Below are 23,480 nucleotides of genomic sequence, written 5' to 3' on the forward strand. Positions count from 1 at the left end.
CAGATACCCTTGCCAGCAGCAGCATGGTTAAGTGCCAGCCCAGAATATGGTCTTAAATGGAACATTCAGTAGCAAAGAATATGTGAGAAAACAACTTTAAGTCCTTGATACCTTTGCAGTTTTGTTAATTACATTCTAGAAACCATTGTACAAATAATATATAGCATTTATTGTAATAAACATAAAGATGAATATCGAATCCGATGATTTAAAAGTAATATTAAATGTTTTCTCCTTCAGCCACGGTAAGTTTGGAATGACATAGAGGACTGTGAAATGTTCCCGAATAAAGCCCACAACGTTTGTATTTAATTATTTTTACAGGGACCAAATGTAAGCTGATTGCCCCCGGTTTACCTTGATCTGGGTCATATGATTTAGATTAAATATCTAAATCCAAGTCAATCGTCTCTATCTTCGCAAAGACAAAGCTTTCTTTGACAACTGGTCCAGCCTTTAGGCTCACATGTCGTCAGCGTGATGTGGTACATTGGAATATGGAATAACTTAGTTCTCAAGCCATTTAAATATCCAATAATATTGTTATAAAATACTGTCTGTCTCATGTTGAGAATCGAACACTCAGCTCTTGGGTATTGATGAGCTAACTGCGTACTTTTCGTTGCAGAACATGGGTTATTGTCACAGTACATGGCATGGCTATGAATGATGCAAGATGCTAAATTTTCTCTCTGTTTGCGTATTGCGCTTCTCGAGGAAAGTGGGTTAAGCTGTGATGATCGAAGCGTGTTGTCAAATAGATACATAGTGATTATAATCTTTCTGTCGCCATAATGGGATAAAACTTCCAAAGAGATCCTACTTCACCGATGGTGGAGTGAATACATTAGAATTAAATTCACTTTGTAAGCTTAACACAGTTATATACCATGTTTGTTTTCAGAATGCAGACGAAAAGTAGACATTAAAAGTAAAACGGATCTAAGACAAAGAACAAACAGAAAAGAGTTGTGAAATGTTCCGAACTTTCGTAACGATTTTTACAAGTGAGCGGTTAAAAACTGCTTTGCATCTGCAAGAATTTTTCGTTATTTTGATCGTTATTTGTATTCCACAACACTGCAAAGATTTCTGTGTTGAATAGCAGTGGAGATCCAGCTGGTTTTCTGGGTTGCTATCAAATCGAATAATCAGGGAATATTCAAAAGGTCCAATTTGGCCAATCTTTCGCACTATTTCTTAACTGAAAAAAGTGCTGACGTAAACATCCAGACAAATATTTCTACCTGTAACTAATGGTTGACTTAGTTGGATTTTTTAATCTAATTAATCGTATCAGTTGTAAAACGGTTTAATATCGAGAATTATATTCGGAATTTATACCGGACCGAATTGAAAATTAGTTTCGGAAATGCATTGAGAACACTCCAGAGAATGCGTTTGAACAGTTGCTCAAATGTAAATGTAATGTAAACATATTCATATTTCAGCTAAGCCTCGACCTCCCTATACAACGCAGAATTTCTATGCCTTTAAAATTCGCACCATTTTCGCTCTGCTATTAACCTGAATACGTTTTTTTGAACAACTCTTCCCCGAACGTTCAGTGTTCATGACAAAAACCTTTTTGTGGCATTGTCTCTCACAGGAAACAAGACGGCATTGTTCAGCATTGATCAGGACCTTTGTGGACGTTTACCCAGAGTATCCCAGATAAAGGGAGTTTCTGTCCCAAACTCCACCATCGACACAAATGTCCCACCCACCACCACGGCCATGGCCGTGGGTATTGGGACAGAAAATGGTACGAGCTTTACAACGACAACTCAGTCTCAGCCGAACAACTCGACGTCTACAATGTACCAGTCAACGTCACATCATCCTTCAGTATCCACAATGGCTCCTGTCGCTGCAGAAGTTTCCAGAAAGGCAGAAATTTCCAAAAAGGCAGAAGTTCCCAGAAAGGCAGAAGTTTCCAGAAAGAAAAGCCAGACATCCACTAATCCGGCTATCGACACACAGACAACCATCATCCACCGCACACCGACGAAACGGTTTGTGCCCACCGGCAGGATGAGAATCTCTTCCACTTCCACAGCTTCCACCCGCCTGATCATGTCCAATCTGCCCGAGTCTGACAACAACTTCGCTCTGGGGCCTGTGAACAAAGGTAATGCTGCGTGCTTCTGTCACCACGACTACTCAACAGCACCGACGGGATTGGAGATCATCAAAGCTTAACTTCTTTCTGAATATATATGACGTCAATGGAGACATTTGAGTCTTGGTGTAAAATAATCAGCCTAAAGAGTTCAACATTAATTTATATGACAAAAAAATGTATTTCAACTGCTATTCTTGGCAATGATATGGACGTCCGAAATTTAGACGCGCAGACCTTGATTTTACAGATAATTGGATATAGGCGACAAGGTAAAGGAAGCAGAGTGTAGGTCTTGATTTCAGAGAAACATTCAGGATATAATAAAACAGACGCTTGTAATCTTAAACTGGGGTAAAAGCATGACGACGGGTACATCACTTCCTGTTCTGCAATGAATCTTCTTGACAGGATAATATTTAGAGACCCACCCATCATGTCGTTCACAATGCTTAGCATACGCTTATAGTGTTCTGTGATCATGACAGTCCAGGATAGCCAGAAAATTTCGTGGTCACAATGGTGTACGCTATATTTATTATTTACTGTCCCTTTAAAATTTGGGAAAATTCCGCAGCTTTGTCAACATTTTTGGAAGAAGAGTGCATCCCCCAATCATTAATATTTGCCATCTCCATTAGGGATAGTATTTATTCATTCTTCGCGTTAATAGTTAATAGAGTCAACGGCGATCCTGATTATTATGAGGTAGAGAGCATGGGCTGTGTGTGTAGATGAGATTATTATATGAGTGTGCAAGATTACACACTAGCCCAGACGTATATTACCTATTTTAATTGTTATCCTGGATGTCTAACAACCCTCATCTTGTATTGTAAGAGATATTGAATCTCAACATAGCTGGCGATTCCTGAGCTGAAATCTGAAAAATCACCTATATTAACACTTGATAACTTATTATTTATTGAAGAAAGGATTACTTATATGATATACTGACGAACTGACAGAACATACATCAGAACTTAATGTAATCATAATTTTTAGTCATTGCTCTTCTTATCTTTCCTGTTGGTGATTGTTAGTTATTTTTAACAGGTGAACAGGTAAGAAAGATACTGAGTTTCTTACCAGAGTTCAAGGGTTCTGTTCGATTTCTGTTCTTCCTGTATAACCATGACTGTTTTCTGGACAATTTAAAAGTATAGCGGTCAAAATGTGCCAAAGAAAGGAAATTACAACAAACATTTACAACATTGAAGAGGATACTTCTTGAACTCATACCTCAAGGAAAGGAAAGCTATAACATTTGTCTAGTATATTCACAGTTTTTTTCCATTTCAAAGTCACTGAAGACGTGTGACATATGTGCAGACATTATGTCCACAAATCACCCAAGGAAATTCTGACCTCAGGTAGGTTTGGTTCTCTTGGGCGGACCGGAAATGCTGAAAATAGCCATACCAATACGTTTAATTGACGATTACTGTTCTCAAGTAGAAGCTGTGACCAAGAAAGACCCTCTGACAGGACATAGGAAAGAATAAAAGAAAGTACTGTAAGTCACCTAAAGTTTGGTGTGTATAAATGCATTTCACATGCACTTGAAGACCTTAAAACGATACTTTTAATGCTAACATATTTTTTTTTTAATCGAGCTTCACAAAAAGCTCTTTTGTGAATGGTCATCTCAGGTGGATGAACCAGAAAAATGTAACGATTGGAAAAAACTGAACTTTAGGTGAAATAGAGTATTTGAGGCAGTTCCAGCAGTGGTAGGACTTTGTTAAACCTTGTTTACTCTAATCTTAGACTCCAGTCAGATCGTTTCCATGGCAAAGGATATCTGGGGAGGTTTTTATAAACAAGATCTGTGGATATAATTTGAAAAAATACCATTTTGTGAAGAATTCGGCTCAAGTGTTAGGCATCTTTTTAACTGAATTTTATAACGGAAATTTTTATCTGTAAAATTCGTAAGTTTTAGCCCCAACTTTATCATATGCCTGTTGTCTTCACACAGGCGCCATGATAGGAGGCGTTGCGGCTGCCGCTGGTCTACTGGTCTTTGTCCTCTCCTTGGTAATGATACGCCGTAGGTAAGTATAAGGTTCCCAGGGTTAAGTATTTCTTTGTGACTTCGGACATGTAAGATTTTCTTTTAAGTAACAACACCACATGTTAAATTCAATATTATGTAGATGAATATTAATACACATTGACGTCAGATCTCTAAGGCTTCCCGTCTTTTCGGCAAGCAAACATCGCCTCCTTATTGGAACACCTTGTTAACGAGCCCATAAGTCAGAAAAGCCCTTTCCATGCCCCTTTTATTCCACTTTTGTGCCGAGCAGACGAAGGAAGTTAAATCCACGGTTTTCTGGACGAGTCCATATGTTTGACGACTCAGTTGACGACGACGCCCGTGGAGGTCAGCTTGCGTCCCCCGTAGATGAGGTTGCCACGCCGACATCGCTGTCCGAGGAGGGTCAAACACCATGGACTTTTGGACCCCCTGATCTGAATTACGCCACTATCCACACTGACGGAGGTCACATTTCGGCGAACATCCAGGACATCACACCTGTTCCTGCCCAGCCAGCCCCTCCTGCCCCACCTGCCCCGCCAGTCCCACCACCCCCACCACCAAGAGACCGGTCAGGAGGAAGACAGCTCTACGCCGTGGTAAACAGGAACCTCAGCGCTACTCCTGTCCATGCCGGAGCTCAGTTATATGGTGAAATGACTGAACGTTCAGCGAATGCATTGCTATCCACGCCCGTAACGACACTGGCCGTAAAGCAGAAACCTAATCGCAGATCGTACCAAGGTTTATGGCGACAAAATCAGAGCACGTCACCCCGTTATATCAATGAAGACACGATCACCAACACACTCTCTCCGAGATGAACACCATGGCCATCGCGCAAACACTTCCGGTGTGAAAGACTTTAAACATGTGATTAGCATTAATTTGTGTGGTTAATTAGAAGCATGGCCTTGAGTAAATTGCGAGGAGGCAATATAGGCACGAAAACTCCTAACAAAGTGGATGGGTGATGTTCATTATATCATGGTGGCAACATTAATTCACTTTTGGAGGGGTAAGGTATGCCACCCACATCTGTTGCTGACAGAATTAAGCCATTGACTGTATGACACAACACTGTGGAACGATCGCAGAGAGATGGCTAAAAGGAGATTAAACGTTTTAAGTGGCTTTTGTCATCTATTAGACTTTCGTTTTTTTACATGTTACTGTCGATACAATGTTTTAATTGGTTTTATACTATCCCCAGATTTACGTTTTTGAAAGGTGATTTTCTTTTCTTGTTGAAATTGGTTAAATGTTGCTTTGTTTTACAAACAGGCTATTAGCGCATGTTTTATCCACGGAGAGCTTTGTTGACTTTGTTCCACCCTTCCTATATAAAGTAAGGCTTCTATTAGATATGTGACTGGTCACAATATGACTAATTTTCATTGTTCTTATCGTATGTATTCACAAAGTCTTATGTCAGTTATTATGTTGTGTGCCTCTGTTTTAACAAAAAAAAGCAGCAACGTAGATTTGTCCAGTGTCGCATTTCTTTTTTTGTTAAATGTCAGTCTTCATTTGGTATAAGGCAACTCACAAAGTTGTTTGTATTATTTTCCTAAACACTTCTTCTATGATGGGCTGTTAATACATTTTAAAGTCCGATAATTGAGGAGGACTGAAAGCTAAGGGTATATATATGTCTCTCTAGTACAGAGCTGAAAAATACCTGCCATTTCAGGTGAAAATTATTGCTCAATGGAATGGTTTTGCAGTTTAAAAGTGTTTCCAACCTGAAAATTACGTATAAGAATGGTAGGACAGGTCTTTGTAAACTAGAAAGCAGTCCATTGCGGACTGGTCTGTCAAAGCCTGAAAACGTACCTTCTGACGAGACGAGTAACTATTACGCCACTTCAGACATTAAAAGTGAAAAATGTATGTGAGATATATATTTGTTTTAATAAAGGATGCATTTAAATATGATTGGAATTCTGTTCCCTTTTTTGTATGTGGTACAATCGATATACAACGAAAAAAAATTCCTATCCAGTATTATGATACAATTTATTTATTTGTTTGATTATAGCTCTTCAACCAGCAATATTACACTGCACAAACAGCCCTGGTGTTTTCGGGTGATTATTGTCGCCAAGGGCCCACGAACAATGAGAGCGGAGCTAGGAATGTACACATTTTATGTCGGATTTGAACCCGCGGCTCTTTTGTCCCAGCGACAGAAAGAAAACTTTTTTTGTCACTCGATCACTACCCGCTTCCCAGTTTAATATAATTACATATGGCACACTGCATATTTTAACGTTCTTTGACAAAGAAAACATGTAGTCAAGGCTTTCCAAACGGTTGTTTGTTTCTTCTATTGTCTTGCTGAAAATTTGGCTCGTCGCTGATTGAAATCAGCTACCCTCCCCTGATAACACATGGGAGCCTCCGTTCCACACCCTGCCGAAATACAAGGAAACCTCAGAGATAAATGAACATAAAAACCCACGGATTTGCCGAAAATTCTGAGAACTAGCTTACGAAACCATGTTTAACACAAACCACCCAAGAACAATATAATGTATTATAATGCACGGAATTAGGACAGAATTATGCAAAGAGAAGCAATCAACAGTTCCAATGATGCTGAAAAGACGCAAGAAAGGTGAATGAATGAAATTAGTATTCCAGTTGTGTATGCATACTAGTTTCTCAGTTTCTCACTTTTTCATAGCAACTCTTATATCCGGGGCGATCTGATTGAAAATGACGATTATCAAGCCCCTAGCCCCGTGTTAAGTGGGATTATGAAGCAGTGCCAGAGATTCTGAAAGCTCTGTCAGCATTTACTTAAAAAAAATTATACTCATTGTAAAACTTAAGAAAGTTATTGTGAAGGCGTTTGATGGAATAACCTTGACAAAACACTTTTTGAAGTAAGTACTTTGGCTGACTTTGACTGAAATTGTCACTTATTCTTGTGTACGGCGTAAAGCACCAATGAAATAAATAAATGAAATCAAATTGTCACATAACACACAGGATTTAACAGGTTTTATCCACCTACCCTAAGTATAGGAGTCCTACAGACATTTACACGATATCCGAATGGGAAGTGGCAGTAAAACCAATTTTTCAACATAGGCCTACAGATTATTGCGGTAACGCACAAACGTTGTAGGCCTATAAGTGAATGGCCGCCTTTTTGGCCTAATGGTTAGAACGTCCGTCTCGAAGTTCGCCCATTTTAAAAATGGTACTTGATGCCTCAAAAGCCCGGTCGTGAAGGGTTAGAGCATGGAAACAGTATTGGTTGGCCCATTGTCAGTGTGATGTGACTGGATGTGGTGTCATGTCTGGTGTGGGGCCTCCGTGGCTCAGTCGGTTAGCGCGCTAGCGCAGCGTAGTGACCCAGAAGCCTCTCACCAATACGGTCGCTGTGAGTTCAAGACCAGCTCATGTTGGCTTCCTCTCCGGCCGTACGTGGGAAGGTCTGCCAGCAAACTGCCGATGGTCGTGGGTTTCCCCTGGGCTGTGCCCGGTTTCCACCCACCATAATGCTGGCCGCCGTCGTATAAGTGAAATATTCTTGAGTACGGCGTAAAACACCAATCAAAATCAAAATAAAAAAAAGCCATGTCTGGTGTCTTCGGCATAAGACACTTCACTGGCGTCAGTGAACAGCCATAACACAGTATATATGTACGCACAAATTATGTCTCCTTGTGTTCATATGACGTCATCCAAACATAACTCCAAGCATACGTACATATTCTATAGGCGAAACACTCGATTGTTTGATTGACTTGTTGGTTGATTTAAAGTTGCTTTTAACATGATTTGGATGATACAACGATATGAGACTATTTTCATGTACGCCGACAGGTCAGTAGGTTTGCGTGTAGTTTTGCCTTACTAAAAAGCATTACGGAGATACCATTAGCAATGTCCATTAGAGAACAACTGTATCTGCATGATAATCCTTGAGACATCTTTGTTTACTCGTGAGAGAGAGTGCGCGAACAATTTCATCTCTGAAGAGATCTTGAGATCAATCGAACAACGTTTTGGGTGGAAGGTTCTGGAAGTAGTTGATGCATTCCTAGAAAATTTACCAGTGATAGTTACAGGTTAATCACAAACACCTTTGGATAGTACAGTCAAGTCTTTGTCATGGCGAAAATGCTACTGAACTAGCAGTCATTTTACATTTTTGAAATTTGTTCTTGTTCTGATGTCCACCCCTTGTTGTAGAATTTTCCCTGAACCTACTTTTCTGGCAATATCAAGGGCTCAGAGCCGTCATCAAAACAATGGGTGACGCCTGATTGCTCCATTTGCATAGTATTGTCTTCATCAGCGAATGATATATCTATTAGCAGTCTGCATCTGTCAAGTGGCAAAAACCTTTCGTGACGCCACTGTTCACAATATGGTCAGAAAAGGTCACTCAGGTATCCAGTGTTTTAAAGGCCGTAAAGCAGAAACCTATCCTCATGAATACTTTTTTTTTTTAAATCTAATTTCAAAGTAGATATTTACAATCTGCAAAGAACATAACAGAATAATTTAGTCCTTCCTTCATCTTAGTGTTTGGCGGAACTTTTAATTACCGGTATTCTTGATGGAAAGTCCAAAAATCTGATCAAAGGTTTGCTCTGAGAGTGTAATTTTCAGACTTGTAGATCACAGCTAAGGAAATAACACGAACGTTTACTTACCGAAGCTAATATACCTTAACTTACCGTAATAAAGGGTGTAAATAAAGGAAGTACACAGCTGGGCATATAAACTGTTGATAAACTGTTAGCAACCCAGCTGAAAACCTTGTAAATCTTACATGTAAATGTACAGGTCAACCGAATATTTAGCTGATAGCGTACAAGAAATATAAACAAAATGTGGACTGCTTAATTTTCTTTGCTTCATAACCAATACAAGCCACCCTTTTGAATTTTTCTTATTACGTAATTAACTGAGAGTTCACTACATATTGACGTTTTTCTTCCCTTTTATAATTTTTTTTTTATTTTATCAAAATGTGAGATAAAGCTGCCATCGGAGAAAGACTGTCTTGTCTTAACTTACTTCTACTGATCCAATAAACATGTTAGAACCAATTAGGTTTGGCCACCTCAGGTGATACCAATAACATCCCTGAACCACGGACTAAATGGTGGCTGAGGTTTAGTTACCTTCTGAAGTGCTGTGGACCATCGCAACCCGAAATCTGAAACCTACGATGTCAGTTTGCGGCAATCGTCTGTCAAAAAAAGTTTTCTAAAACTTACCCAGAATTAGGATTTTGAGATATGGTCAAAACTTTTTTCAGTCACGTAATTTCAATGGCCTGTAACTTGAGAACTACGAAAGCTATAGTTTTCACGATCTGGCCAGAAACATTTAAATGACATCACCCTACTCCAGAAATAGAAATGTTGGCCGAAGCCTGTGCATTTAACTTAGGCTTTGGAGGTAACTGTGTACTAGGCCTACGACACATGTGCTGCAAGTAACCTGTCCCAAACGTCGGCCGCCTGTCTCTCAAGACGAGAAATGAACAACACTCCCTCATGTCCACAGCTATCAACGCACAATTTTCAATGTTTGCACGTAGCCTAAAACCGCAGTGCATGATGTTCGCAGTGAATGATGGGTAATTCTCAACAATTCCGACGGCATTCCCCCTACCCCCGTGAGCACTTTGGAATATAAGTCAAAGCAATGGCCAAATTTACGGACAATGTCTACCCACACATGTACCTTGAGTCATGAAGAGCCCAAAACGTGCTACTCTTATCAGGCCAAATTCAACCGTTAAAGAAAAGTCGCGGTTTCCAGTTTCTATTCAGGTCTAGACCTTACATGCCCGTAACGAAGAGATGGGGTTTACGATGCCACACGGAAAAGTAACTACGAAACCGTACGCCATGGCTTTGGACAGAGGATCGCAACACAACACAAACCACCGCTTATTCCTTCTAACTATTTACACCAAAATTTGATATCTGTCCTCGTCCGCTCTCAGAACTGAATTGAGCCCAGGCACAACCAGATGGGACACTAGAGAATGTACCTAGGCCTACTTAACCACGTGCGTTTATCGCCAAGGCATAACTCGATCAAGACGCTGTGGTGGTTTAAAACACTAGACACATTGCATATGATATCTTAGTGTGGGGTTCAAACCCAGTTGGTTATTTTTCATTTTTGTCATGCTTTTCCTCCATGTTAACTGTTTTTGTAAATACTGTTACAATTTGTACATGCAGGTTGAATATGTTGAATTTTCCATTGCCTATGTACTTCGGCAGTTGAATAAGGCTATTCGTGTGTTAAGGCTATTATGTGTGTTAGCATCTGTTGGTAAACAAATGTTTTCCAAAGCTTAATTTTTCCGATCGTGGCAAATTAGTTCAGTTCATTACTTTCATAGTGTTTTTTTTTGTTTGACATTCAATAGGGCCTTGATGCTTGGTCACCAGTATCGCTGTAAGGAGCGTAACAGCTTTAATTCCACTTGTAGCCATCCGGCTAACGGTAAGCCCACATAATATATAGCCAATAGGCCTAGTCATTTGGTTACACCAAACAAACACGTGGCAGTGTGTTTACTGTTCGACTATATGGAGTTCGCAGCATGTCTAGAGTGCCTAGATAGAGATACAGGTACTTTTAGAGTAGCCGAGCTTAATAAACTGGGTATGCAGGTGCATCTAAAGCCTAGATGTATCTGTAGATGTAGGTGTTTGCCTGTTAGAACTCTTTTGCAACGGAGGTAATATTAGTGTATACCTGAACGAGATTGTCTTTCGACATTTCTGCATCGTGGTACACAGGATGTCGCGTTTATCGGTCACTAATCAGTGATGATGAAGGAAAAATGATGATTTCATCCCTCTGTGAAAATAATTTTCCTTAACCATGTCTAGTCAAGTAGACAATGAAGTGTTAGAGGAGGGCGAAATTGAGGATGAGGAAGAAGAAACTGGTTCCAACCAAGGCACCTCCTCCAAAAATGGAGAGAGAAGTAAAATTGAAAGTGGACGCACATCGTCAAAATCTTACACAGGCCGACGTCGCCGACACAGACACGGGATAAGTACGCCTCCTCCGTCGAATGTCTGGGAAAACGTACCTGGTCAACGTTCACATGAGCCAGTGTTACGGCCGTTAACGGAAGGTGGGTACTGGGCCCCACCTCCCGTGGTGTCTGTACCCACCCAATCCAGTTCTCATGAGCAGTCTCCAGGATCCAGGGTGTTTAAATACCTAAGAAACAGGACAAAAAGTGCAGAAAATGACTGCAAAAAAATAGAAAATAGACGACCTGTTGTAGATAGATGTATCCTTGCCTGAAATAATGTATGTAATAATGCAGTTTGAAGAGATGTCGTAAAACACAAATATGTATACCAGTACCTCACAGGTAAATAACATAAACAGTGTCCATAACCTCATTTCTTTGATGGAGATCTCACTTTCTCAATATCCTTCATAATGGCAAAAAAAAATGGGAAGATCTGTCGGCAAGCTGTGGATGGTCATAGGTTTCCACTGGGCTCTGCTCGGTTTCCTCCCACTATAATGCTGGCCGCCATCGTAAAGGTGAAATATTCTTGAGTATGGCGTAAAACACCAATCAGATAAATAAATCATAATGGCAGAAAGTGAGTTCCCTTTGAACCCTCATAATGCTCCGTTAAAATGGCTTCCTTATCTTATGTATATTGATAGTAAAATGGAAACCTTGTTTTTTGTCATTTACCTGTTGTTCCGAGTTGTAGTTTGCTGACTCTTGCATGTTTTTTCCACCATGTTGGCCTCCTGCCCTAAATTATGTCAAGCGGATATATCGTTGAAAGAAAAGACGACAAATAATATAACCTGAGTTATTAGTGTGAAGGGTGAAAACAGTCACAGACATTTTTTTCTGATGTTTAACCCTATAAATCAACTTCAAGTTAGAAATTCTTACGAGGCCAATGAGTTTGGGCAAGTGAAAATGCAATTTTGCATCACTCGTTCTTCATGCACAATGGACGGCTGGAAACTGAGATATTCTTGGGTTATAGATTAACTCAAGTCTGATCATAAAAAAACTATAACATGGTGGGTCTTTAAATTGTCTCATTATGATTTTGCTGACTTAAAACTGCGACATCTTGGTTGTGCATCATCACAAAAATAAAAAGTTACGTTTTTTTAAAACATCCTGTGGGATAGATTATCGATGCACATGTGCTGTATATTTGGTTGTCGTTTCTTTTCATGTACTTACCTGACTTACCTGAGTGGAAATGTATGTCTTTGGGCTCTGTTTAGCCATGAATTACGACATTGTACTGCAGGTAATTAATTGAATCATTAATTCAATGATTTTTACTTTAAATTATTATATAAAATAATGCTAGAAAAATTGGAAAGTCACAATACAGTAATTCAGTGCAAACTCTGACTCGATTTCCACCATACTGAAGGATGTTGAGGGAAAGTTTTGCTGAAAAGACAGAAAATGTATTTATTTGTGTGCATTTTAAGTTCACCATGTTTACCTAAATTTATTTACTAAGCAGAAATGACATCTATTCTGCTTTCTTACTTTATAGGCTTTATTATTTTTGAGAACGATACATGTATATCAAGCAGAGATCATATTCATAGTCGTCGTATTTGGGTTCATGTGAGGCAAAGTATAGCCCTTAACATGAGTCCTCAGCTGTGAAAAGAAGAGTCAAATCATGCTCAAAGCCTGACACATGGTCCGTGTCAACAGAAGAAGGGAGTGACTTTGAGAACCTGTTGAGAAAACACAAAGAGATTCAGGCACAGTTGGCTAAGTTAAGCAAAGAAGAGGAAAAGAGTGAGACGGACAGCTCAATGATTGAGATAGAGACAGTTGGACAGGAGGCTCGAGTCTCTCACTTAAGCCTGCTGAGTGAGGAGTCACAAGTGGTACAAGTGACTGAGGATAACATAGATACTAGTGTACTAAGCGTAATGTCTGTGGAGGCAGAGAGAGCGGACAGCAGTGTGATCAGTGTACACCAGAACCAAGCACCTGACAGTACTGGCAATCAGGTAAGGCTGACAAAGGTAAATACACTGTATGCTTAATATTAGCTCAATACACACTTTAGTTTTCATTAATACATTAGCTCATTGTGAGTGTTAGTATTTAGTAGACATCAGGTTTGAAAGCTGACCTACTGTATATGTATATATCACCAGATATAGTGATATATACATAGATCATTACGTAGATATCCCCACAATATTTGATTGTCAGTATTATACCTCATTTGAGGTCATTTTGTCAGTTGAGCATTTATTCGCATTTTTTCGCATTTATTCGTATTTATTCATCATGTGGTTGTGCGTTTCCCACGGGTTTTCGTCGTACTATAATGCTGGCAGCGTCGTATAAGTGAAATATTCTAGAGTACGGCCTAAAACACCAATCAAATAAATTAATCCTGTGATTTGTGATAAATGTGAGGCAACCTTTGTCAATATCAGTTTACCAAACACTTTTCTCACCGTGCACCAGAGGCGCAAATGACACCTCTTTTCTTGAAGGAAGGTCTCAAGTTCAGAAACAGCCAGCTCCTCATTTTCACCATCATTTGAAAACTGTAAATGACTTTTTATAGAACTTTTTTCACATCTCCATGGTATAGGAAATGTGATCTGTAATAGTTGCCTAACATCTTTGACATGTCACATGATACAGTAGGACTTTCTTACCTGTAGCAACTGGAAATTCCCTCATCAGACATGTGTTTGAAAGTTCTGTGGACTGCTAACAGTTGCGCATACTTGTCATAAGGTATGTGCTAAACAGGAGCTTACAGCTCATACATGTCATAAAGGTATGTGCTAAACAGGAGCTTACATCTCATACATGTCGCAAAGGTATGTACTAAACAGGAGCTTACAGCTCATACATGTCATAAAGGTATGTACTAAACAGGAGCTTGCAGCTCATACATGTCACAAGCTAAACAGGAGCTTACAGCTCATACATGTCATAAAGGTATGTGCTAAACAGGAGCTTACAGCTCAGTATGACAAAGCAGGGTACTTTATGTTGCAAAAAGGAACAGTGATAGTAAATCATTTTTCATCCTTGTTTTGTAGGCTGCTGAAACATTTCTTGATGATGATGACCTTGATGCTCTTGAACTACGTAAACTAGCCCTTGAGTCTGTTGTATCAGCTAATGCCAAAAAGTCATTGGAAACCAGTAACATAGAGACTGCCGTCCAGCAGCCACCTAGCACCAATGGCCCCCACACATCCACAGAGGCCTCCACTAGCTCCAAAAGGAGGAGTTCAAAACGGGACTCCAAACCCAGCAGCCCCATGAAGAGACGTGCCTCCAGTGGTAGACCATCACACAGCAAAGGTTAGAGCATGGTTAAGATTTATTTAAATCCTCACACAATCCACACATGAAAAAAATTGCCAATTTAAGACATTATTATGCTGAACGTGTAACTGCAGCCTGTTTATGTAAGTGGCACACCCATATCTAATAAGAAAATTTCCAGAAGAAACCCACTGGGATTATTCTCAGAGATGCCGAAGCCATAAACAGTGATGAACTGATGAAGACAGTCATGATAGTGGGCAAACCAGGAAATAGTCTGATCTCCTGTGCTCCTGTTCTGTATTGCCAAATCCTAGCCAGTAAAGAATACAGGGTTATAAAAACCAAGTTGGCCTTTCTCGTTTTGTAAACTTTGTTGTTGTTGTTGTTTCATGGAGAACGCTAATGTTGAATATAAATGTATGCACTTTCCTACTGTTCAGTGGTCAGTTTACAGTTCAGAATCTTGATGAGAATTTCCTAACTCCATGCCCAGGGCTTGAATACGTGTGTGTTGGTGAAAAGGTCACCACTTACATGTACACATAGTTTTGGTGTGATCACTGTAACAGGAATTTTCACCACTTACATGTACCCATAGTTTTGGTGTGATCACAATAACAGGAATTTTCACCACTTACATGTACACATAGTTTTGGCGTGATCACAATAACAGGAATTTTCACCACTTACATGTACATATAAGGTTTGGCATGATCACAATAAGAGGAAGTTTTACCACTTACATGTACACATAGTTTTTGGCGTGATCGCAATAACAGGAATTTTCACCACTTACATGTACATATAGTTTTGGTGTGATCGCAATAATAGGAATTTTCACCACTTACATGTACACATAGTTTTGGTGTAATCGCAAAAACAGGAATTTTCACCACTTTCATGTACACATAGTTTTGGTGTGATCACAATAACAGGAATTTTCATCACTTACATGTACACATAGTTTTTGGTGTGATCACTGTAACATGAATTTTCGCCACTTACATGTACATATAATTTTGGCGTGATCACAATAACAGGAATTTTCACCACTTACATGTACACATAGTTTTGGTGTGATCACAATAAGAGGAAGTTTCACCACTTACATGTACACATAGTTTTGGTGTGATCGCAATAACAGGAATTTTCACCACTTACATGTACATAAGTTTTGGCGTGATCACAATTACAGGAATTTTCACCACTTTCATGTACACATAGTTTTGGTGTGATCACAATAAGAGGAATTTTCACCACTTACATGTACCCATAATTCTGGTGTGATCACAATAAGAGGAAGTTTCACCACTTACATGTACACATAGTTTTGGGCGTGATCACAATAACAGGAATTTTCACCACTTACATGTGCCCATAGTTTTGGCGTGATCACAATAACAGGAATTTTCACCACTTACATGTACACATAGTTTTGGGCGTGATCACAATAACAGGAATTTTCACCATTTGCATGTACACATAGCTTTGGTGTGATCACAATAACAGCAATTTTACAAAATAGGCCTAATCCAGCCATAAATATGTTCATTGTGTCGAGTTACAGCAGAAAGAAAAAGGAGAAATTTGTGTGTATCAGCCTGTGACAGTTTGGTTCATCAGCTGGGTATACAAGAATCTCCTTTGGTTTTAAACTTGAATTTCAGGAACTATAAATGTCATCTAGCTTTCCTGGCCTTTTTTTAGTTATGCCATCACAGTCTGTTAACATTTTCAGTGTCAAATTTAGCCCAGAAAGTTTATAAGCACAGCATTGCTTTTTAATTAAGTTATACTTGGTGCTTTTTCTAAGTTTACATGTGTTTTTTTTACTCTGTGTTCTACCTGTTTGGTTTCCCACATTTTTGTGTTTCATGAGTTTGATATTGAATGAGTGAAAGATTGAGACTTCAGACCACATTAGTTAAGCATGTTACATTAAGACTCACACGTCAGATATGCTGGGCACAGTATTATACTAATGCCTCTCTCCTTGTTGAAGGTCATTCTCAAATGAATCGTGACAGAAAGCTCTTCTCACCCCATGAAACAGTGGATCGCTATGGACGCCAGAAGCGCTTACGCCGTACCTTCAGTAGTCAGCGAGAATTGGAACGACGGCGAGAATTGGAGCGACGGCGACGCGATGCAGAAGAAAAACGCAGACAGGCAGAGAAGGCTCACAAAGAGGAAAGACCAAGGCGCTTTGAAGCCAGGCAAAGTCAGGAATCAGAGAAGATGAAACCGCATGAGGAAATCCAGCAAATCTTGGCTCTGAGTGACCAGGAAGAACAGGTGGAGAGATTGCTGAAATTGGTCAAGGGAGAAAGAAGCAGTACCGACAGGAGAAATAGGGTGTGTCTGCAGTCTTGACATTATGGGGGAAACCCAAGAAAGCTTTAAATTGTGATTGTTACTTGTCAAGTGGACACATTGGATTTCTCAAGTCCTACACCTAATCTTGCAAGTTGGGCAGGGTTTATAGTCCATCAGTTTATCTATGATAACTCTTAAAAAAGAAGGAAGTATTTATTTATGCGACTGTCAAATGACGTATATGTTGTAGTCTATGTAGGTTATGTAGGGTTTCTATACTTTATTAGTAAGGCCCTTAACCATTGAGATCGTGTAGTTGAATCCAGTTTTCCCTACTTTGGCTGGGGAATGTAGCAGAAGGTTTGTCAGGTAACTGCCGAAGGTTGTTGGTTTACTCCCGGCACTACCTTTTCCTCCAGCAATAAACCTGCCTAGTGTCATATAAATGAGAAATACTTGAATACGGCTATAAACATTGATCAAATGGAGATTTGCTGTATAAGGCTTATTTATTTGATTTATTTATTTGATTGGTGTTTTACGCCGTACTCAAGAATATTGCACTTATACGACGGCGGCCAGCATTATGGTGGGTGGAAACCGGGCAGAGCCCAGGGGAAACCCACAACCATCCACAGGTTGCTGGCAGACCTTCCCACTTACGGCCGGAGAGGAAGCCAGCATGAGCTGGACTTGTGTATAGGGCTTAAGAGATGCACATGTATGTATGTTTATGAATGGAATTGTTGGAAGACAGTCTACTTATTATTTTAAGGTAGCCTCTCTGATGTGAAATAATAATACCGTCTGGTTATAGTCTGGTTATAGTGTGAATACACTTGTTCTGTAGGTTTAAATTCCATTAAATCCTCTTCCATAAAACTGACCTGTCATATAACTTTTACTCATTAAAAGTGATAAACACCAAGAAAATAAATAAATAAATTGCTATTGCTTACTCTCTGTTGTAGTCTCCAGCTAAGGTATCATCAGCACGGAAATCCAGTCGAGGAGAATCAAAAATCTCACAGAAGATGGAAGACAATTATGAAGAGGTTGCCATGGAAATTGATAGTGATTCACCAAGTACATGTACGTTGTTCCTGCGCTCATTGTATTAAAACAAACAGTAGGGGATATTCCATATAAATTAGCTGCAGGTATTTATATTCAATCTTGAATATAGGTTAACAGTTTATCAATAACACAGAGACATCTGGGGATTGAAATAATCTAAGGAGAAGTGTTATTAATGATTTAATTAGTCAGGTGTACAGAAACTGATTAACAAGTATAAATGCAAATTTCAAAGTTTGTGAAGTGTTGACTGAGTTTTCTGTTTCTTGAATGGCTTAAATACCAGATCTGCCAGAAAGAGAAGCTTTATCAAGAGTTAAGATTTTGAATAAATATGATTAATTGCCTTATTGTAAACAAACCCGTGAGGAATGGCCCTGTTTCTTTTAGCCTTACCCACCATCGAAGGATTCCAGTTTGACCAAGACGACATTTCTTTCATGAACACAATGCCACTCCAGCTCCAAAACACTGTACGTATTTGTTTAATGCATTACAACTGTGAAATCAAGAAAAGTAAAAATATTGGTGCCTTGCCTTGAAAACATGTAGGATTCATTGTACTGAGTACAATATGTGAAGAATCCATGTTACTGGAGTAGTAGATTATTTTGATATAATTTTCAATTTTAACTAAACTCGTGATTATTCATTTGGTGGACTAAAATGACATATTTAATACAAGGAAATATAAGTTCTAGAGTGTTATTTCTAAACTCAGAGAGATGTGATTTATGTGAGTTTTGATTCACCTGTTCTGATTGCTAAGCTTGGCAAAAATTCTTAAAACAGTTTAAAACAAATGGATTCATCTTTCATCTTTTATTATAAGAGTAATAAAAGATGTGTCACGTTTAACATTCAGATTATATGCATTATTTGATTTATGTGATTGGCGTTTTACGCCGTACTAAAGAATATTTGACTTATACGACGGCGGCCAGCATTATAGTGAGAGTATTATTAGTATTATTGAGTATGACTATATGCTTGAGATGACACACATGCATCTACATAGCTATGGGATCACATAAGCATGTCAGAAATACCATGCTCCCCCACAGGCTTTTCCTGGGATGGACTTTTACCCGATGCCTGGCCTTGGCCCAGTCCAGGTCTTGTCAGAGTGGCCTATGAAGCCTATGGGTAGCTGGGTTCCTCCCTTGCCCCCAGATGAACCTCCTCCTCCACCCCCGATAGACATTCCACCGCCCACTCCTCCTGCCCCTCCCCCTCTACCAGAGGACCCCAGCCCTGACACGGACCCCTCCAGACCCCTGGAACAAGAGGAGGAGGAGGATATGGATGAGGAGTTGCTGCTTAGAGAACAACTGCTCCAGTCCCTGGCTGTGAAGAGGAGGAACACAACACCAGAGGTTTGTCCAGGAATTAACCATGCATGAGACATTGGGTTTTTATGTCTTGCAGTTTAGGATCTGCCCTAACATATTAAGGTACAAAAAAAGCTTCTTAGCTTTCTTTCAAGTGTAAACGTGGCTGTAAACTTAAGTATTCCAAAGGCCCCAGTGGTTAGGCCGAAAATTAAACAGCTTGCAATTGTGACAACTAAGTTCGTCATTGACGTCATTTTCGAAAAATTTGCAACCTGTGATGAAAAATAGGGATGAAATAGAGGGAAAGTGCAGAGATATAAAATATGCCTCAAAACTGGAAATGGAAACTTTCTTCATTTTCATTAAAACCTTAATCTTTGTTTTGAGATCCTTTTTAAAAATTTAAATTTAAGTTAAAAAGAAATTTTAACTTTCCACTTCATACTAGATATCATTAACATTTACTTGTTTATAAATTGTAAATGTAACTTGACAGACATGTCCAGTAAGTCCCCTTGTGTTCAGTTGATGTCATGTGTAATGACGTAACATTCTGTGCGGTGTTCTGTTTGTGCATATCTCAACATCACAATAGTCATGACATCATATCCCATCGTTAGCAATGTTGCTCGAAAATTTTATGTATTATGATGTCAAACGACTCAGCCAAAATTTATTGAAAGCATCTATATTAACATGGCTGTAACACTGCATTGCTTAGTGTCTTTTTTTCTACCTTTAATAATATGCAAATCAGACTTTCAGTTGTCCTGTAAATCACTGCTGCTGTTCTGTTTCAGAGTAGCAACACTGTATATCTTCAGGTGCTGCTGTTCTGTTTCAGAGTAGCAACACTGTATATCTTCAGGTGCTGCTGTTCTGTTTTAGAGTAGCATCACTGTGTATCTTCAGGTGCTGCTTTTCTGTTTCAGAGTAGCAACACTGTGTATCTTCAGGTGCTGCTGTTCTGTTTCATAGTGGCAACACTGTATATCTTCAGGTGCTGCTGTTCTGTTTCAGAGTGGCAACATTGTATATCTTCACATGCTGCTGTTCTGTTTCATTTCAGAGAGGCAACACTGCCTGTAAGTCTTCCAGTAGCTCTCCAGTCCCACCTCCTAGCACAGTGTCATCAGAGAAGAAGGTTGCTGTCAGAGAGAAAAGGAGGCGTACCCCAACCATAATACGACCATTCCAAGTAAATTCTCTGTGAAATAGTTATAGTAACCACCTTATAATAATTACAAAGTTAAGGGTTGTCGCTGAGAAACAGAAATGTCTAGCGCTTGCTTGCATACAGCAGTAATATTTGGGGCGTTTTATGTGGTTCAGGTAATTTTGTGTAATAGAGAGGTGCGATATAGCAAGGCTTTTTAGTGAATCAGAGGTAGCAAAAGTTGTTACGTCTGAAAAATTAACAAATTAACAAAAATTACAGTATAAATGACTTAAAATTTCGGCCATGACATGCATGACTAAGTTGCACATTTGACTGATTCTTAGAGTTCTGTTGATCTCAGAAAGAGGCTGAGGTTTGTTAGGAAGGTAATATGATAACCTACTAGAAAATTGTGTGTCAGCACTAAAAGTAATATTTTACAAGCATTCATTTTTCCTCTTCTTGAGGGCAAAATTTTATTATTTGTTCTGTTTTAAAGGCCGTTGTATCTGTATTTTGAATATTCTTGAGCGTGACATTGCAGAACAATAAAATGTTTCGAATGAACTTATAAGTGGTAAACTATCTTTTAGATGTTTTGTGTGAGACAAAGAGTGCAACATAAAACATTACACTGTGTTATTTTTACTGCTACAGCTGCCTATCCATAAACCTGTGGTGATAAAGCTGGGGGAATCTTCTGATGAGTCTGACAAGGAGTCATTGACTCCACAGCCATTGCTCCAAACACCTCCAAATATGCTCAGTGGTATTGACTCCTTCCTCAAACAAGTGCGCAAGTCTGTTGACCAGCAGAAGGTATTCACAATGAATCTGTTCTTCATTTCAACTTTTGCTTGGAATTATATAACGCAAGAAGTAACGCATCATCTAAGACGATATTTTAAGAGCATTATCTTAACACAACACCTAGGGGCCTCCATGGCTGAAGGGGTTAGCACCCCAGCGCGGCACAGTAACCCTGGAGCCTCCAACCAATGTGATCACTGTGATTTCAAGTACAGCTCATGATGGCTTCCTCTCAGGCGGTACGTGGGAAGGTCTGCTGGCAACCTGCATTTTTCCTCCCATCATAAAGCTGGTCATTGTCGGATAAGTGAAATATTCTTGAGTACAGTGTAAAACACCAATCAAATAAATGAACATAACAGCTCAGTTTGTCGAAAGTCTTCAACCACATTTCAAATTTTGACCCCAGTCAAAACTGACTTTGTGGACTTGACCCCAGAATCACTTCAGGTTTCAGGTTTCAGGTTTCATGTTAACAGTTGCACACAACTACATGTATCATCGCCCAGGTATTTAACAGTGCTTGTCAGGAGATGAAGGATGATCAAGCTGGTGTGTCTTGCTGTTGTGACAATTTCTGTATCCCAGCAACACATCTCGCATTGCAGACCTTGATCAAAAATATGAGAAAATTCATTAAATCAAATTCATTCTACTGAATGTTCTCATCATAGTCTTTTTATATGAGCACTAAGGTGTTTCTGGCACCAAAGTGTTGTAGCCCGGACACAAAGTGTCATTTACTGTCTTATTTGCTTATTTACCCTCAGCAAACCAGTCAGTCTCTCGAAGAGGTCTGCCTACAGCCTGCTGCAGTAAAGGAACACTCGCTTGTACGGGTCTCCCCACAGCCAGCTGCAGGAGAGGAGGTGTCAGAGGATGCCGTGACGAGTCAGATGTCTGTTAGACAAATGGAGGAGGATCTTGTTAATCTCAGGTAAGGCATGTTCACATATAACTGAAATTCTTTATGTCATATTACGTTTTTATACACCCGCACTACCGCAGGTCATCTTTATAGGTAATAACACCCATCCATCCATCCATTGCCTCTTATCTGGGATACAAGACATTCCACACTTCACATGCTATGGACCCATGTTTTGTGCATAAGCATATTAAAATTAAGGGAAGCAGTGTGTAGCAGAGTGTTATTCTTTTGGGTAGTTGCCAGCTTCTCTGTATTTGCTCGATAATTAAGTATGACTTCATGGATACAGAGGTGTTGATGTGTCAGGTCATACATTTGTTGATATCTCTGGTGTCCATGCTAATTAGATTAGTTGATAATTTCCTCTGTATACCTGCTATATAAATTGGTAAGGCTTTGTGTCCGGGCTACAACACTGATCGCACTTACTTGGATACATCAGTGTATAGGGTTGGTAATACCCAACACTTCATGGCACACATAAATGTAACTGATGGTATCTGCCACAAAATTGATGTCCAAGATCTCACATTTCTAAAATTAAGATTGAAAAAGGTATAGCACATTAGAATCTCGCACTTATGATTTTTATAGTTTTATAACATCTTTTCATTTCACTTGGCCAGTATAACTTTTTTGCAAAAGTTGCTAGAGGTGGATGGACATCATCTATATTCTGCTATGGCATAAATAATTACCGTCTGACCTTGATCTGCCTGTTTTGGCACGACTTAATCTTGCAGACCATAAGTGAAACAGCCATTCTGGTTGTAGATATGTAGAGATAGATCTAGAGCTAACATTTTATTGGTCAGTGAAGCGTGAGGGTGTTTATTGGGTTTGTCACATGTGTGTACCTGGGGCAGTGTCCAATGACCAAGAATCACAACCAGACACAAAGAATCAGTGGATACACTTAGAAGAATAATCGGCTCAAAGCTTTGTGAAATATGGTATTGTATGTTGTAACAATGATCATCATTTGTATTTCAGAAAGGATACATTAAAGGAACAGGCTGTACTAAAGATGTTGATAGACCAGTCCAGCAAGTACCAGAACAACCAACGACTAGCTGCAGAGCGATTGAAAAAACTCCAGGAGCATTTGGCAACCCTTCAGAAAATTGTTCTGAGTTGTAGTAAACATGCAGAGAAAGCCAAAGCTCAGGTATTTCTTCATTACTGTCATAGTTAGGTTAAGTATTGCTGTGTATTTAGTCGGTAAGGTGGAAAGTATGAAAGCTAGGTCAGCGAGTGGACCAGTGGAAATCTTAATATGCATAATAAAGTGCTTAAAGTTAAAAAGAAGGCAGCGTTAACATATTTATAATTAGTGTTTAGCTATTTTAGCAGTATG

General features: G+C 39.4%; 1 protein-coding gene across 1 annotated transcript in view; it reads left to right on the forward strand.

Annotated features, from left to right (window-relative positions):
• Positions 1-10,962: 10,962 nt before the first annotated feature.
• The window catches only part of LOC135461897 (zinc finger C3H1 domain-containing protein-like), a 37,566-nt gene continuing 25,048 nt past the window's right edge, over positions 10,963-23,480 (forward strand). Inside the window, exons 1-11 of the mRNA XM_064739179.1 lie at positions 10,963-11,466; positions 12,841-13,202; positions 14,262-14,529; positions 16,499-16,851; positions 17,784-17,904; positions 18,280-18,362; positions 18,954-19,265; positions 20,293-20,421; positions 21,040-21,201; positions 21,963-22,129; positions 23,117-23,291. Coding sequence (XP_064595249.1) covers positions 11,046-11,466; positions 12,841-13,202; positions 14,262-14,529; positions 16,499-16,851; positions 17,784-17,904; positions 18,280-18,362; positions 18,954-19,265; positions 20,293-20,421; positions 21,040-21,201; positions 21,963-22,129; positions 23,117-23,291 — 2,553 coding nt within the window. The 5' untranslated portion in view covers positions 10,963-11,045. The remainder of the gene's footprint in view (positions 11,467-12,840; positions 13,203-14,261; positions 14,530-16,498; positions 16,852-17,783; positions 17,905-18,279; positions 18,363-18,953; positions 19,266-20,292; positions 20,422-21,039; positions 21,202-21,962; positions 22,130-23,116; positions 23,292-23,480) is intronic.

The sequence above is a fragment of the Liolophura sinensis genome, chromosome 1 (genome assembly GCF_032854445.1).
Source record: "Liolophura sinensis isolate JHLJ2023 chromosome 1, CUHK_Ljap_v2, whole genome shotgun sequence".
Taxonomy (NCBI): domain Eukaryota; kingdom Metazoa; phylum Mollusca; class Polyplacophora; order Chitonida; family Chitonidae; genus Liolophura; species Liolophura sinensis.